The sequence below is a fragment of the Hemicordylus capensis genome, chromosome 5, assembly GCF_027244095.1.
Source record: "Hemicordylus capensis ecotype Gifberg chromosome 5, rHemCap1.1.pri, whole genome shotgun sequence".
Lineage (NCBI taxonomy): Eukaryota > Metazoa > Chordata > Lepidosauria > Squamata > Cordylidae > Hemicordylus > Hemicordylus capensis.
The window spans coordinates 152,543,123-152,560,841 of NC_069661.1; the positions used below are offsets into that span (position 1 = coordinate 152,543,123).

Below are 17,719 nucleotides of genomic sequence, written 5' to 3' on the forward strand. Positions count from 1 at the left end.
TTTTTTCTGGGTTATCCCACCCCAAGCCCAGAGAGTTTCTGTAGACAAAAGGGGTGGTGGCAGCAGCATTTTGAACCAACTGATAATACAGAATAGTTTTAGGAGAAGCCTTGCCAGGCAGCTTAGCAGGGTTGATTCAGCATTTCTTTCCCTCATGTGAGCTTGTTCTGAGACAAAGGCTGTAATCCGCTACATATCTATTCTAAAATCTGTTTTAAATGAGTAAGAGGACGTAATTGGGTAGATGCAGGGAGCTGTAATCAATAAACCACATTAACTGAAGACACTGACTTTTACAGCTGTTTAGTTCCATCAACGTCAGTGGAGCGGCATCTGTAGAAGTGATTTTTGTACTCCAACTATTATAGAGTAATGTACACAAGAACTGTCTATGTGACTTAATGGAATTCCATTCAGAGTAAATGGTTTGGAGTGTGTCCCATTATCATATATGATATTTAGCACCAAAACATTTTGGTGACTTAAAATAATAGTATTATGGAGCTTCAAGTTACAAATGGCCTAATTTACACTGAAATAAAGAAGTTCATGATCCAGAAAGCCACTTTTTCAAGATGCATACAATAACATGTGTGTGTGTACTCACTCACTCTTCTTTCATCTTTTTCCCACTAACAGAAACATCTTTGGAAGTTCCTGGGAACTTTCATAGGAAGCTACCTTATACTAAGTCAGACCACTGGTCCATCTAGCTTAGTATTGTCTACACAGGCTGGCAGCTGCTTCTCCAAGGTTGCAGGCAGGAGTCTCTTTCAGCCCTATCTTGGAAATGCCAGTGGGGGAACTTGGAACCTTCTGCTCTCCTCAGAGCAGCCCCATCCCCTAAGAGCAAGATCTTACAGTGCTCACATGTAGTCTCCCATTCAAATGCAAACCAGGGCAGACCTTGCTTAGTTAAGGGGGCCATTCATGCTTGCTACCACAAGACCAGCTCTCCTCCCTCCTCCCCATGTTGGGGGCTGTTGTTAGAAAGATGGTGGTGATGACGTTCCCCTACACACATGGGGCTTCCAAATGATTTTTAGATCATGGCCCTAGTCTCTCTGCAGTCTGTACACTCCCCCCCCCCCCAATAACTTGATTAGAATATCTGACTCCCAACAATTGGCACAGACTGCAGAGTTCCAAGCCTATGTATACGATTAGGCCTAGAAATCTAACCACAGTGCCTAGACAATGGTGCTCTGCATATCCATCGTGATGGGATATTCAGAGGTAGAATTTAATAAAATCTTTATTTGCTCCAGGTAGTCTTGTTTATATTCTAAGTGCTGCTTTTAAAGGGAATAAAGAGAAGCCCATTTAGTGCCACACACACCCCATGTCCGTCACTAAGTCTGGTAACTTTGTTTGGAGTCCATTGCCTGTCACTCCAAAAATTTTGGACTGACTTCTAGATCCAAAGAAAAATGGTCAAGGCCTGAATTAAGGAACTCCTGAGTAATTCCTACAGGAATGCTGGATACTGTTTGCTTTAAACATCTTTTAAAATCCCTTTTTTGTTAGAATTTTCTGTTTCATAGACTGCATAGAAATTTCATATTATAGAAGAGCTTAACTAAAAGACTTTTTATTTTTGTTATCTGTTCTTTAGGCTGTGAAATTTGAGCCTTATCATGACAGTGCACTTGCCAGATTTCTTCTAAAACGAGGCTTAAGAGTAAGTATTTGAAGTGTGGTACATTTTACATATATTGCCAACATCAAATCAGTTTATTGAGAAGATGTCCTATATATTAATTTTTTAATGTTGTAATCTGTTCATAGAACAAAAGAATTGGACATTTCTTGTTCTGGTTTTTGAGAAGTGAAATTGCCCAGTCCATGCACTATCAGCAAAGGTTTGCTGTGATCCTAGAAGCCTATCTTAGAGGCTGTGGAAAAGCCATGTTACAAGACTTCCTAAAACAGGTTCAAGTAACTGAGCTATTGCATACAGTGACAATGGAGATAAAGTCAGTTTCTGCTGAAAAATATGATGTCACTCCTCAAGGTATGTACCATTTTGATAAGCATGATCTTTAACTTTATCCTGTGCACAACAAAATGTAAGCTGCTAAACCTTACCGGTCACCATCTTTACGTAGGGGTAGCTGTAATTTCAAAATAGTAATATGAAAGTGGACTAATGAAGCAGTATTGTATTTGCATTTTTAAGAAGCTTCAGGAAATATTAATTTGCCACACTTAAATGATGCAAAGCCAGGAAATGAACCAAAAAGTCATTGGCCTGGTTCAGATGTAATGCTGAACCTGTGGAGAAAGACTCTACTCGAATCTGACAGATTATGACATAGAACACATTTAAAGATCTATGCTCAGGCAATACGTGCAGCAAAGAAGCGGTTCTCTTCGGACCGTTTTGCATCTGTGAGTTCATGTCTTAGAGGCTGTGGAAAAGCCATGTTACAAGACTTCCTAAAACAGGTTCAAGTAACTGAGCTATTGCATACAGTGACAATGGAGATAAAGTCAGTTTCTGCTGAAAAATATGATGTCACTCCTCAAGGTATGTACCATTTTGATAAGCATGATCTTTAACTTTATCCTGTGCACAACAAAATGTAAGCTGCTAAACCTTACCGGTCACCATCTTTACGTAGGGGTAGCTGTAATTTCAAAATAGTAATATGAAAGTGGACTAATGAAGCAGTATTGTATTTGCATTTTTAAGAAGCTTCAGGAAATATTAATTTGCCACACTTAAATGATGCAAAGCCAGGAAATGAACCAAAAAGTCATTGGCCTGGTTCAGATGTAATGCTGAACCTGTGGAGAAAGACTCTACTCGAATCTGACAGATTATGACATAGAACACATTTAAAGATCTATGCTCAGGCAATACGTGCAGCAAAGAAGCGGTTCTCTTCGGACCGTTTTGCATCTGTGAGTTCATGTCCAGCGGAGTTGTTCAGGGATGTGAGGGGGTTGTACGTGCCCCCCCTTCCTTGAATCAGAATTTGGAGCCATTACCCGCTGTGATGTGTTTAATGAGTTCTTTGCAGATCTCTCATATTCAGATCTCTTGTATTGGGGCCAACTTAGATGGAGACTCCACAGTTACTGCGGTGTATGAATTGGAGGTGTCCAGCAACTCCCCTTATGTGGTTCAACTGGATTGGTTTCAGTTTGTGACTCCTGAAGATGTGGACAGGCTTCCTGGAGCGATGAGGCCCACCACTTGTTCTCCTGACCCTTGCCCAACATGGCTCGTTCTATGTAGCAGGGAGGCTGTTGTAGGAGGCCTTATAGAAATAATAAATGCCTCTCTGAGGGAGGGTAGGATGCCTCCTTGTCTTAAGGAGGCAATTATTAGATCTATTCTAAAGAAGCCTGCATTTGATTCCTCAGAGTTGAGCAATTATAGGCCTGTCTCCAACCTCCCATGGTTGGGCAAGGTAATTGAGAGGGTGGTGGCCTCTCTGCTCCAGACGGTCTTGGAGGAAACTGATTATCTAGACCAGTGATTCTCAAACTTGGGTCCTCAGGTGTTATTGGACTTCAATTCCCATAATCCCCAACCAAAGGCCACTGAGGCTGGGGATTATGGGAGCTGAAGTCCAATAACACCTGAGGACCCAAGTTTGAGAATCCCTGATCTAGACCCATTTCAAACTGGCTTTCAGGCGGGCTATGGGGTGGAGACTGCCTTGGTAAGCCTGATGGATGATCTCCAATTGGGAATGGACAGAGGAAGTGTGACTGTGTTGGTCCTTTTGGATCTCTTGGCAACTTTTGATACTATTGACCATAGTATCCTTCTGGAACGTCTGAGAGTGTTAAGGGTGAGAGGCACTATTTTACAGTGGTTCCACTCCTACTTCTCAGACAAATTCCAGATGGTGTCCCTTGGAGACTGTTGCTCTTTGAAATCTGAGCTTATGTATGGAGTCCCTCAGGGCTCCATACTGTCTCCAATGCTCTTTAACATCTACATGAAGCCACTGGGAGAGATCATCATGGGATTTGGTGAGGGATGTTATCAGTATGCACCCAGATCTACTTCTCCATGTCAACATCATCCACGATAGCATAACCTCCCTAAATGCTTGCCTGGAAGCAGTAATGGGCTGGATAAGGGAGAATAAACTGAGACTGAATCCAGATGAGACAAAAGTACTTATTGTACAGGGTCAGAACTCCAGAAAAGGTTTTTATCTACCTGTTCTAGATGGGGGTCACACTTCCCCAAAAGAAACAGGTACGCAGTCTGGAAGTACTTCTGGATACACACCTCTCCCTGGTATCTCAGGTTGAGGCGGTGGCCAGAACGGCTTTCTCTCCGCTTCGGGTGATACGCCAGCTGCATCTGTTTCTTGAGTTGACCTCAAAACTGGTGTATATATGCTGGTAACCTCCAGACTTGACTTCTGCAATGCACTCTGTGTCGGGCTGCCTTTGTACATAGTCCAGAAACTCCAGTTGGTACAGAATGTGGTGGCCAGATTGGTCTTTGGGTCATCTCGGAGAGACTATTACACTCCTTTTGCTGGTAGAGCTACACTGGCTGCCAATGGGTTTCTGGACAAAATATAAAGTGCTGGTTATAACCTATAAAGCCCTAAGTGGCTTGGGCCCTGGGTATTTAAGAGAGCTTCTTCTTCATTATGAGCCCCAACGTCCATTGAGGTCATCTGGAGAGGTACATCTCCAGTTGCTGCCAGCTCTGCTGGTGGCCACACGAGGACAGGCCTTCTCGGTTGCTGCCCTGAGATTGTGCAATGCGCTCCCTCCTGAAATACGATCCTCCCCATCTCTGACCATTTTTAAAAAGATTTGAAAACCTACCTCTTCACCCAAGCTTTTTCAGCTTTTTAAATTTTTAGGTTTTAATCTGTGTTTGGTTTTTAAATTGTCTAAATTGTGTTAAGTTTTTGTGTATGTGTTAACTTGTTTTATGTTGTTAACCACCCAGAGACACAAGTTTGGGGCGGTGTACAAATTTGATAGATAGATAAACAAACCATGGTTTAGTGCTACATGAATAAGCCTAAGCAAGCTGATAGTTCACATGCTGCCCCTCCTCTCCTGCACTAGATGAGAATGAAAGTTTTCAGTTTACAAACTGCAGGAGTTTTCCCCAGTGGTGATTTTTTCCTGCTTCATTATGCATAGGGTAGTGGGGAGTTCATACAAGGGAGGGATTTACAGCTACTTCAGTGTGGTCACAGCAAAGTGTTGTTCATACAGCCATTGGCTTTTTTCATGATGATTGGCCTGAATATGTAATATAAGCATGTTTTTAAAAGTTGCACTTCGGGAGAGTTTTGAAAACGGCACTGCGGGTTACTCTGACATTTTTGCTGTGCCATATAGAGACACCCTGCAAATAAAGCATAGAAAGTGAGAGATGGAGGCATGGCTACCTAACTGAGAGTGACTTTGGGGAGTGTAGGCTATGCCATCCATCCCTCTCAATTCCTAACTGGGCAGACTTGTTGCCTGTGCCCTGCAATCAACTTCTGGCCTCTCTCTGTCTGTCTCTCTCTTTTATACTTATACATATATATGGGGATGAATGAATGAATAAATATATGTTATAACATGTATTTCCCCCTGCTGCTCTCAGGCACTGCCAGCAGTGCACTACAACAATTAACAGGCACACCACACAGGCAAATCCAAAATTCAGAACAGTTTTCACAGTCTGTACTGTACTAAGAAGTCTATATCAGATGGGATATAATCCAGAGTTATCGTTTAAAACTGGAAGTGAAAAAGGCAGCGGAAGCACAAAATGGTGGCCGCAGCTGATCTTTACAGTTCAACCAATTACACACACACACACACACACACACACATACATATTGTTCTCTGGGCTTTTTAAATGTTTTTGACCAGGTGTCCTTGTGCACTTTTGCAAAATGATGAAAACAAGAGGGAGATCCTCTTGAACCAGTGAACCTGGGGAGAAAAGCCCAATTAAAACCCAGAAAGCAGCACTCGGCAATGTCCAGGCAACTCCCTCCTCCGCTCCAGATAGAGACTCTGCCAAAACTCCACACAAGCCACATATAGGGCCGCCAAAAACAACCCACTCATCTAATATATCATACGTACTTCAAACTTCTCAGGTGCTGCTTCAAATTGCAACACATCACACCAATATAGGGAGGTGGTCATTTTCCAAAGCCATAATAAATTCTCTGAGTCTGCTTTTAAACTGCCACCCAAGATTTATAGACGTGGACTCAGTCCAATTTTTACCTAGTCATTCAGAGACCAAGAGTTTTGCTTACCGTCAATCGCTCCACCCTCACACTCTGACTTATTCCGGGGTGGGGGGAGGGATCTCTGTCATAATTACAACATAAGAACCATCAGATTGCTCAAGGACTGCACAATAAAACCACTATTAGCAGGGAAATTCAGAAGCAAAACTGTGCCTTTTGCAAATGACCTTGATAACAACTCCAGGGGGAATGATATGACAAATATTTATATACCACTTTTCAACAAAAACTTCCCAAAGCAGTTTACATAGATATAAATAAATGAGCTTAGACTTTAGTAAACAACATAAAACCGTCTCTGATGCACTCAACCAGACTTGGCAGACTGACCCTTCATGGCCTGGAGAAAGTCATGAATCCACAGACTTGGGTCTTGCAGAACTATAAAAACTACTCATGGCTGTTGAAGCACAAACAAAGCCACTGACAACACTCTTCTCCCACTCAGACACTGAATTTGCTGATAGCGATAAAGTTACGGACACTCATCCTCCTCAGGCTACATCAAAAGGATTTAATAGCACAGCTGCCCTAACGAACCCAAGCACAAAGACCCCACCCAGAACAAGGAGGAAAATGTCAGTTCACTATTCTGACTTTTAATCCTGACTCCAACTGTGACTCAGAGATCAATGACAGTGAAACAGACGTTACTGAGGCCCCTTCCTCACCACTATCCATCTGGAGGAATGGAGCTGTATCTGATCTTCCCCAGCCTCAGCTTACAACCCCTCCATGCATGCTTCCTCTTGATGCTGCAGAGCCCCAGGCAGACCACATGGTGACAGCATCTCCAAAGGAAGGGGTGCCTACACCACCTGTGACACCTCAAGAGCCACAGTTGCCTCATGCAAGCCTTGAGGATCTGAGGAATGGGGATACATGCCCAACATCAACTTCGCTGCCTCAAGATACAGATAGAGTGACTCCAAATGTAGGGACCCCTATATCGCCCATCCAATCTTGAGAGCTCCAGTCACCACATACATCCCCAGGAGACCCTATGGAGTCATCTAAATGCCCACCATCATCCTCACAAGACCTGCAGCCACCCAACTCACTCCCTGGATGTTTGTCAGAACCATATGAACAGCAGCTGGCCATTGCGCCCTCTGAAGAATTGTGAGAGATCACTGCACCAGAAATCTCCCAAGAGACTTCTCACTCTGACTCCGTGGCTCTGTGCATTCAACCTACCACTCCTCAAGACACTCCACTGGGAACCTCTACACAGATCCCTGCCAAAGTAACCACAGACTGATGTTCAAAAGACCAGCAAAAGGTTGGAACCTGGAATGTAGCAGGTTGGCACTCCAGTTGCAGGGATGTCTCCTTTATAGACTTCATCTCCAGATATGTCATAATGGTGCAGGAAACCTGGACATCCGAGCCTCACATTCAACAGCTTCAGCTCACACTCATTGGGAGCAGAAGCTGATGCAGAAAGAGGCAGACCTAAAGGTGGACTAGGAGTATTTGTGTCTACTACTCTGCATGCAACATCAGTAAGATTCTCCCCGTTTAAACAACACGCTATGGCTGTAACAATCCATTTCAGACACTGTACCCTGCTAGTAATCAACATCTACCTTCCTCCACTGAGGTGGAAGCCCCAGGTCAGGAAACTGGTCTGATCTGGAAAGCTACCTAACTGACCACTTTTCTACCTCCCCAATGCGTCTACAGTAGTAGGCAGTGATCTTAACACCAGACAAGGCTCTGTTGACAATTTTGTTTGTTTGTTTGTTTGTTTAGATTTTTATACCGCCCTTACAAAATGGCTCAGGTCAGTTGACAATTAAAATTAGTTAACAATTTAAACAGAAATTATAAAACAGCATAAAACAACAATTAACAATTAAAACAACATAAAACAGTAATTAAACAATCAGAACAACTTAAAAACCCTGAAAACCACGTTACAACATTAAAACCAATTAAAACTATTTTAAAACCCTGAAAGGCCAGGCCAAACAGATAGGTTTGAAGGGCTCTCCTGAAGGCCAATAAAGAATTCAAATTACGGATTTCTGCAGGGAGTGCATTCCAAAGTCCAGGAGTGGCTACAGAGAACGCCCGCCTCTGAATCACCACCAGACGCACCAGTGGTAGCTGGAGACAGACCTCTTCAGATGACCTTAAAGTGTGGTGGGGATCACGCAGAAGAAGGCGCTCTCCGAAGTAACCTGGACCTAAGCCGTTCAGGGACTTAAAGGTAATAACCAGCACTTTGTATTTTGCCCAGGAACATATCGGCAGCTAGTATAGCTGTTTCAAAACAGGCATAATATGGTCTCTCCGGGTTGCCCCAGAGACCAATCTGGCTGCCGCATTTTGAACTAACCGTCGCTTCCGAACTACGTATAAAGGCAGCCCCATGTAGAGCACATTACAAAAGTCAAGCCTGGAGGTTACCAGCTGGTGCACCACTGTTTTGAGGTTGTCGTACTCAAGGAATGGACACAGCTGTCAAATCAGCCAAAGCTAATAGATAGCACTCCTGGCCATAGCCTCCACCTAAGATACCAGGGTGAAGCCTGGGTCCAGGAGTACTGCCAAGCTGTGTACCTGCTCCTTCTAGGGGAGTATAACCCCATCCAGCACAGGGAGGTCTAACTCATTCCTCAGATTCTGAGCCCCTACAATGAGCACATCCGTCTTGCTTGGATTCAGTCTAAATTTGTTATCCCTCATCCAGCCCATTATTGTCTGCAGGCAGGCATTTAGAGAATGAACACCATTTCCTGATGATGCAGATTAAAAGGAGAAGTAGATTTGGGTGTATTCAGCATACTGATAACACCCAGCACAAACCTCCTATATGCACGCTATCATTGCTACTCACTTAACCCGGAAGCAGATATACTCCCCTTCACACGCCACTTGAAGGACAGGAAGCCAAATTATGCAGGACTTTTGCCTGGCCCAAATGGCCAATAGACTTAACCTCTGCATCCCAAATGGCTCCCTTGAAAATGACTGTCCTGCCAAATTTACCTTCTGGGCTGGAAACAAAATGAGTGTCATTGATTATGTAATAATCTCTGGAAACTTGCTCCAATTTGCAGACTGCTTTGATGTCATCCCCCAATTTGACAGTGACCACTTTCCAGTCTCCCTATGCTTAAAACCGTTTGTTCAGCAGCTCCATGCTGAGGCTGTATACCAACCAAAAATTCTACCAGCGGGAAGAACCTGTGCCTCAGATGGTCTTCCCAAATGAACAAAGCAAGAACAGAACAACTCACCTTAGGACATTTCCAATACTCCACCTTTCCCTGCTCTAAGCAGAACCCTCCCATTCAATCCTAGAGAAATACAGCTACCTAGGGCAAGAATTGCAAAAGCATCTAACCCACGTAAACATTCCTCATTTCAAACAGCACCATGGTTTGACTCTGAATGTATTGAAGAAGAAGAAAAAAAGCTCATTGCCAACTACAACACTTACAAAGCTAATGCAGAACCTTTGCATAGGAGCTCTTTAAGCAGAAGAGCCAATACAAACAACTTCTCAAACACAAGAAAAGAGATGCCATGAAAGCCACCTGGTCATGTCTCATCCAAGCAGCCAGAACTAATGACTTGGCCCTATCTGGTGGATCATCCCAGCAATGGGCTGACACAACTGGACAACTGCATTCCACCAGAGATCTGGGAAAGACACCTTAGCAAACTGTACAGAGATGAAGTAAAGGGACCATGGATGCCCTTGGCATGACATAGAGGACCTGCCCGCCAGTAATGCCTGCAGAGGTCAAAATCATGGCCTTTGCCAGGAAACCAAAGACATACTCTTGGCCCATAGGTGGGAACACAGTCTAACAGGTCTCATACTCCAAATGCTTTCATGCATTGGGCACCAGGAAGGCCCACGGTAGCTATGTTGCCCCATATACCCAAAGAAGCACTGCTGCCATCTTAAAATTCTTCCGGTCAAAAGGAGGCTATTACATACCTGCAGCCCTTAAACCATTTGAAGCTAAATCGCTGGTCCATGTTCTCTATAGAGCCCAGCTGGGCCCTTTCTCCAACATCGCTCATCCAGTCCAAATTCCTAAGAGCAGCATTCTAGGTATCCCACTGTGTCTCAGGTGCTGGTTTATGACTGGAGGCATGCCTCGTTAAAGCAGAGGCCAGAGTATGACTACCTATACTCAGGACACTTCTTAAACAGCACATAATGGATGCAGAGCTGACCTATGCAGGGCACCTAACCTTCCTACCTCTGAAGCTTAAGGTATATACAGTAGTAGCACCTGCTGTATATCTAAAGCAGCTAGAGGCCCCTAACCACAGAAGAGCCTTCACCCTGGCTCTTTGCAGTACCTTCCCTTTGGCTGTGTTAGATGGAAGATACAAGAAGATCCCCTTCCTGCAACATCTGTGTGCCAGCAATGCTGGGCAAGTTGAAACCACTGCACATATCCTCTTATATTGCCTATAGACATCTGCATTACCCTCCTTCTCCTGCTACTTAACAAGGTTGCCAGGCTGCACAAACCAGTTCTACATCTCCCTGCTATTCTCTGACTGCAACCCTATTACAGTGCACAATATTGCCAAGTTCTGTGTGGCAGCATGCAAAATCTGCTAGGATCTGACCACCAGGAAGAACTAATTAGGCCCAACATAGTTCATATCTGCACTGTGCAGGCTTTCCTACCCAGTGTTATAGTTTTCATTTTATCAAATTTTAGTTCTAATCGTAACTTTTTAATAGCTTCTTGTCGGTTCTAGTCTTATGCTTATAGTTTTGAATTTTTTAGCATTTATTTTATCATATTTTAATTTTATAAGGTTCTATAGTTCTTAGTTCAAACTTTACAGTTACTGCTTTCCTTGGGCATAGACTATTTTTAACACCACTGTTTTTATTTTTTATCTTATGTTGGTCAAAGACCAAAATAAAGGTTGGTTGGTTGGTTGGTTGGTTGGTTGGTTGGTTGGTTGCTTGCTTGCTTGCTTGCTTGCTTGCTTGCTTGCTTGCAGTGGTAAAGCATCATGACTCTCAGAAGACTGACTTTAGCCTAAAAATTATTCTTGCAGTACTTGTTACCACACTTGCTCAAAACTGTTTATCATATGGATGTCTGCACCTATATATTGAAACCAAAATGGCAGAATTACTCTGAACAAAAGTGTAACATATGGATTGCAGTCCAGACAGTGTCAAGTTATGTTAGAGTAACCAAGAGGGCCAGACAGACTCAGAAAACAAGACTTCTGGAACAACAAGAAATATTTTATTTTTAAAGAGCATATGCTCTTTATGTTTGGCAACCTTAGTTGTACAGGGAGAGAAGGTAGCTCTGAGGAGTGGGGAGAAGAGAGAAGTTAGGGAAAGGGAGCCTAGTGGCTGACAGGCAATGCAGAGTGAGTAGAAACTTGGGGGGGGGGAGAGAATAAAGAGCATCTTTTATATCTGTCTTTTTCAAGGGAGTGAATCTCATCAGGGAGAACTGGGGATCCTGTTAGCAATGGTGCTACCAAAGAGACAGACAAAGAAGAGCCCACAGCTACATCCATCACCTCAAACTGGGAGGCACCAGATGACACTTTGGGTCCAAATCTGATCAATGGCTGGTCAGGCATTGATGCACACCCCAGCTTCCTAGAGGGTTTGGAAAGGGCAACTTAGAAACTCAACCAACTGAGCTAGTGTGGGGGAACAAGGAGAACTGGGAACTACTTGGGACTAGGGAGGGTAACTCTGTGTGGTATCAATTGTGTGAGCATCCTGGATAATAGGCTTCAGTAGGGTAGTGTAATAAATGGAGAACTAAAATTCCAAATGGTAAACAAGGGTCTTAGACAAATGCTGAGAAACTGAGTAACCGCACCCTAAAATGCAATCAAGGCAAGCTTTAAGAGAGTGGATTAAATTGCACATACTACCCTTTTGTCTGAGTGAACCATAGCAACTTCCCCATCCATACATTTCTCCTGCCTCCACAGTACAGATCCCTAAGTATGTCTCTTATGCTTGAACCTTCCTGCCTTTACAGCCCCTTCTGCAGGACCCCATAAGGGAAAACCTATAAACATGTTATAGGTTTATAAACTGGGTGACCCAGGGCAGTAGAGGAGGATAGTGATTGCTAGAAATCCACATCTGAAGAACACACACACACACACACAGAGACATGTCTGGAAGTTGATACTACTTATAGGTTTTTCCTTATGGGGTCTCCTAGTGGGGCATCAAACACAATAGTCTGTCTCTGTGATAGTCTAATTCAGAATGAAAGCTGGATTCCAACGAATAGAGAGGAGACTAGCAGTAACATATTCTAAAATGTTTTGTCCAATAGGAATGCTCAAAAATCACTCTTTTTAAAAAGTTGCTTCAAATTATAGCCCAGTGAACTTACTTGAGGAGTTGATTTGAATATTTCCCTATAGGTATTCACTTGCTGATTTTTTTATTTTTAGTTTTGTAAAGTCCTGACATTGACTTCTAATTTTGTCAGTGGTGAAGTATCCATAATAAATCATGCAAGGCATCAACACTCTGTGCGCCTTTAAAAAAATTTCCAGGAAATTGTGAGGAGGGAGAGACAAGGGTAGCAATGGATTATTGTGAGCAGATATGTACCTATGCTTGGTTACTGTTCAGACAAAATGAGTGAGTAAACATCTCCTTTCTGTTTGGAGAGGGAGTTCCTGACAAAAGAACAGCAAGGAAGAATGGCAGAGTAATTTTGAATATAACCAAATTAGCTAATATTCTCAACCTTTTAAAAAAATTGCTACATTTTATAGGCACCTTTGTTCACATGTTGGGGCTGTGTCTTGTTCATGACTTGTTATAGGTAGAGATCTGTAGTTAAAACATGATAGGATATGCTGCTCTCTCTGCAACCATTGCATATATTGGGATTTAGATCCAGAACGTGGACACTATACACAGTTAAAGTCATGCCCATAGGGCAGCATAATCATCATCATCATCATCATCAGCGATATAGCAATGGAGTTTGGACTAGACAAGTGTGCTGCATTAATAATGAACAGAGGGAAAATAACAAAAACAGAAGGAATAGAACTGCCCAATGGAAGCAAGATCAAGAACCTGGAAGAGAAAGAACATTACAAATACTTGGGCATTCTCCAGGCTGATAACATTGCACACACTGAAGTGAAAAGAAAAATTGGAAGTGAATACATCAGGAGAGTTAGAAAAATCCTCAAGTCCAAACTCAATGGCGGGAACACCATACATGCCATAAACACCTGGGCTATACCTGTTAAACAGCTGGGCTATACCTGTTATCAGATACACTGCAGGAATAATAGACTGGACCCAGGCAGAGCTAGAGACGCTAAATCGTAAGACCAGGAAAATCATGACCATCAATCATGCTCTGCACCCCCGCAGTGATGTCGATAGGCTATACCTCCCTCGCAGCTCAGGTGGAAGAGGAATGCTGCAAGTCCATCAAACAGTAGAGGAGGAGAAAAGAGGCCTTGAAGAATATATCAAGGACAGTGAAGAAGATGCACTTCAAATGTTCAATAATGCGAAACTATTCAACACCAATGAGACAAAGCAGGCCTACAAGAAAGAACAAGTCAAGAACCGAGCAGAAAAATGGAAAAATAAGCCCCTGCATGGTCAATATTTGCACAATATAAGTGGAAAATCAGACATCAGCAAGACCTGGCAATGGCTTAAGAATGGCAACTTGAAGAATGAGACAGAGGGTTTAATACTGGCTGCACAAGAACAGGCACTAAGAACAAATGCAATAAGAGCAAAAGTCAAAAAATCCACAACAAACAGCAAGTGCCGCCTTTGTAAAGAAGCAGATGAAACAGTGGACCACCTGATCAGCTGTTGTAAGAAGATCGCACAAAGGCATGACAAGGTAGCAGGGATGATACACTGGAACATCTGCAAAAAATACAAGCTACCTGTAGCCAAACATTGGTGGCACCATAAAATTGAAAAAGTTGAAGAAAATGAAGATGTAAAAATATTATGGGACTTCCGACTACAAACAGACAAACATCTGCCACACAATACACCAGAGATAACTGTAGTTGAGAAGAAAGAAAAACAAGTCAAAATAATCGACATAGCAATACCAGGGGATAGCAGAATAGAAGAAAAAGAAATAGAAAAAATCACCAAATACAAAGATCTACAAACTGAAATTGAAAGGCTGTGGCAGAAAAAGACCAAAATAATCCCAGTGGTAATTGGCGCCCTGGGTGCAGTTCCAAAAGACCTTGAAGAGCACCTCAACACCATAGGGGGTCACAGAAATCGCCATCAGCCAATTACAAAAAGCAGCTTCACTGGGAACAGCCTATATTCTGTGATGATATCTATAACAATTGACAATAAAATTCTGGCATCCCAGGTCCTTGGGAAGGACTCAATGTCTGGATAAAACAAACCAGTCAATAACACCTGTCTGACTGTGTAAACAAGAAATGTTGATGATGATGATGATGTAATTGGCACCCTAGGTGCAATTCCAAAACACTTTGAGGAGCATAGGGGCCACAGAAATCACCATCAACCAATTACAAAAAGCAACTTTACTGGGAATAGCCTATATTCTGCAACGCTATCTATAATAATAACAGCAACAATATTAATAATAAAATTCAGCCGTCCCAGGTATTTGGGAAGGACTCGATGTCTGGATAAAACAAACCAGTCAATAACACCTGTCTGACTGTGTAAACAATAATAAATATGATATTATTATTATTTATTTATTTATTTGATTTTAATACCACCCTTCCAAAAATGGCTCCAGGCGGTTTACACAGAGGATAATAAATAAATAAGATGGATCCCTGTCCCCAAAGAGCTCACAATCTAAAAGAAAAAAGAAACATAAGATAGACACTAGCAACAGTCACTGGAGGTACTGTGCTGGGGGTGGATAGGGCCAGTTATTCTCCCCTTGCTAAATAAAGAGAATCACCACATTAAAAGGTGCCTCTTTGCCAAGTTATCAGGGGTTGTTCCAGATAATAATAATAGCACTGACTTCCAAGGAACTATTGCTACAAATGTGGAAAAATGCATCGACTTCCAAATATGATTGCTCGATTGAGAAGGTGTCTGCACTTGTTTGTGAAAGTCATGTACAGTCATACAATGAAACAATATATGTGTGTATCCATCTGGAAAAATGTATGACACAAGTGTCCATAATAGTTATTTTTAGAGATACTTAATGCTATATACAATCAACTAAGAAAAAACATAACATAGACTTCATATAGCTATGCCACTTGTGGCTAGTTGCTTCTAGTTCGTTCTTTCTTTCTTTCACTTACACTTCACTTTCTTTCACTTACACTTCACTTTCTTTCACTTACACTTCTTTCACTTACACTTTGTTATCTGGACCATTTTCCCCATTTCCTTGATTGGATCATAGTTTATTCACTGTTTCTTTAAAAGAATTTAAGCATTCAGTTAAATCTTAATAAAAGGTTTGACACATGTAAGAAACAACTTGAACTGCTTCCAAGGGCTTATATTCATTGGGAGAAAGGAATAGCTTTTTATGCTGGTGTGTTTTCACTTTGTAAAACTGCAGGTAGGGAGTAGTGTCTTCGTCTTTCTGTTATTCGAGTGCAAAGAATCTCTGCACACAGTTGCATATATGCATAAAGGTCTGAGATTTGGGATGCTAATCCAGCATTGGCACTAGGATAGATTCCTCCCGAAAGCCAGCCAGGAGCAGCTGCTGTGGTCAGAAGCATCCATATGTTTCCTGTCTGTCTGCAGCTTCTATAGTTGGCAGAGTAGTTTTGGTGACTGTAGTGCTAAACATCTAGTGCTGAAGGGAATGTGACTCTCTCACAGGATCTTCTTGATCCCTGGAACTCTGCACAGCTATACATCTTTAAAACTATGATGTCCTGCACATGTGACCTGTGGAGCCTTTAGTGCAATCAGGATATGAGAGGGGGCAGCTGGTAGAAGTACCAGAAGAGGCACAACAATGAAGACACAGCTAAATTTTAGCATCTTACCATGGTGACTTCAGAAACTCTCCACAGCCTGCCTATTTGCAGTTATTATTTTATTTATTCGATTTCTATACTACCCTTCCAAAATGGCTCAGGGCGGTTCACACAGAGAAATAAAAAATAAATAAGATAAACAAAATGGAACCCTGTCCCCAAAGGGCTCACAATCTAAAAAGAAACATAAGATAGACACCAGCAACAGTCACTGGAAGTACTGTGTTGGTGGATAGGGCCAGTTACTTTCACCTTGCTAAATAAAGAGAATCACCACATTAAAAGGTGCCTCTTTGCCAAGTTAGCAGGGGCTAGCAGTTAGGATTTTTCTTGCTCCAGTTATGCCAGAACTAAATGTTTATTATGAGACATTTCTAGTAAAAGAAAAAAAAATCTGTTTTTATTTTTATTCACGAGTATCTCCTTAGGTTTTCAGATCAGTTGACATATTAATATTCTAGGCAGTGATGGTTGTAGCTTCCAGTCCAGATCATTACTCTATAAAAGGTGTGAGTAATAAAGGCTGGAAACAGGCAATTCTTCAGAGAATTGAACAATGTTTGAAATTAATGTTGTTCCCCATGGTGCATGTATTGGTTCAAGATAGTGTCCATACAAACCATAAGCAACATCCCTTTAGCACTAATGTGTTGACAGTGTTCAGTGCAAACCAAAATAACAGTTGTTGGGAGGGGATCCTGGGGTTTGCTAACGAGGGTCTTTTAGTTAGAATCTGCCATCTTCAAACTTTATAAGCACTTCCCCTTTTAAAATTATATTTTTTAAAAAGTGGACAAGCAAGCCTGATTTCCATGAGCAGTAGTGATGTGCTGTAAATTTGGGTACCTTATTAAAGGCCGTGGCGGGTACCTTATTAAAGGTTGTTTATTGCCACCTACAGCATTTATGCCAATGTGGCATTTACACTAGAATTCAGGATAAATCTGTAGTAAATTTTTAAGCGTTCAACATAACCAAAAAAATAATGTGCGATGTTCCCCTCTAACTGTGGCGTTTCTGCTGGGTTTCTGCAATTTTTCAGCCTTTTTTCCTTACTGAGGCTTTTACGCCAATGTAGCCTTTTTACCCAAAATTATGGTACGAAGGATTTCATTCTAAACCTTTAATGTGATTTTGATGTTGAAAGAAACAGAAAGGAGGCTCCATTATTTCTACTTAGAACTAATTGTTTTATTGTCAACTTTCAGTTATCACACAGCTCAGACAGAAGCTTGAGAAACTACAGGACAGTAAGCTTCCTGGATGCTTTAGAGTTCCATATGATCCTGGACTGAAAGCAGGAGCACTTGTGGTAAATGTGTTTGATATTTTCTCATTTCTCTCTAAAAATGTCCTAAACTGCACTCTAGAGTATGCATGAACTAATTTATTTATTTCAGCACTTTCCCCTGCCCCACTTCCTCTTTAAATTTAACTCCTGGACCCAACACTGTCTTTGGTGACAG

At 42.1% G+C, this 17,719-nt stretch overlaps 1 protein-coding gene across 1 annotated transcript in view; it reads left to right on the plus strand.

Moving 5' to 3' along the window:
* PIK3CG (phosphatidylinositol-4,5-bisphosphate 3-kinase catalytic subunit gamma) overlaps nt 1-17,719 on the plus strand; it is a 66,036-nt gene that overhangs the window by 30,322 nt on the left and 17,995 nt on the right. Inside the window, exons 5-7 of the mRNA XM_053255539.1 lie at nt 1,616-1,681; nt 1,789-2,014; nt 17,462-17,565. Of these exons, the coding sequence (XP_053111514.1) occupies nt 1,616-1,681; nt 1,789-2,014; nt 17,462-17,565 (396 nt within the window). The remainder of the gene's footprint in view (nt 1-1,615; nt 1,682-1,788; nt 2,015-17,461; nt 17,566-17,719) is intronic.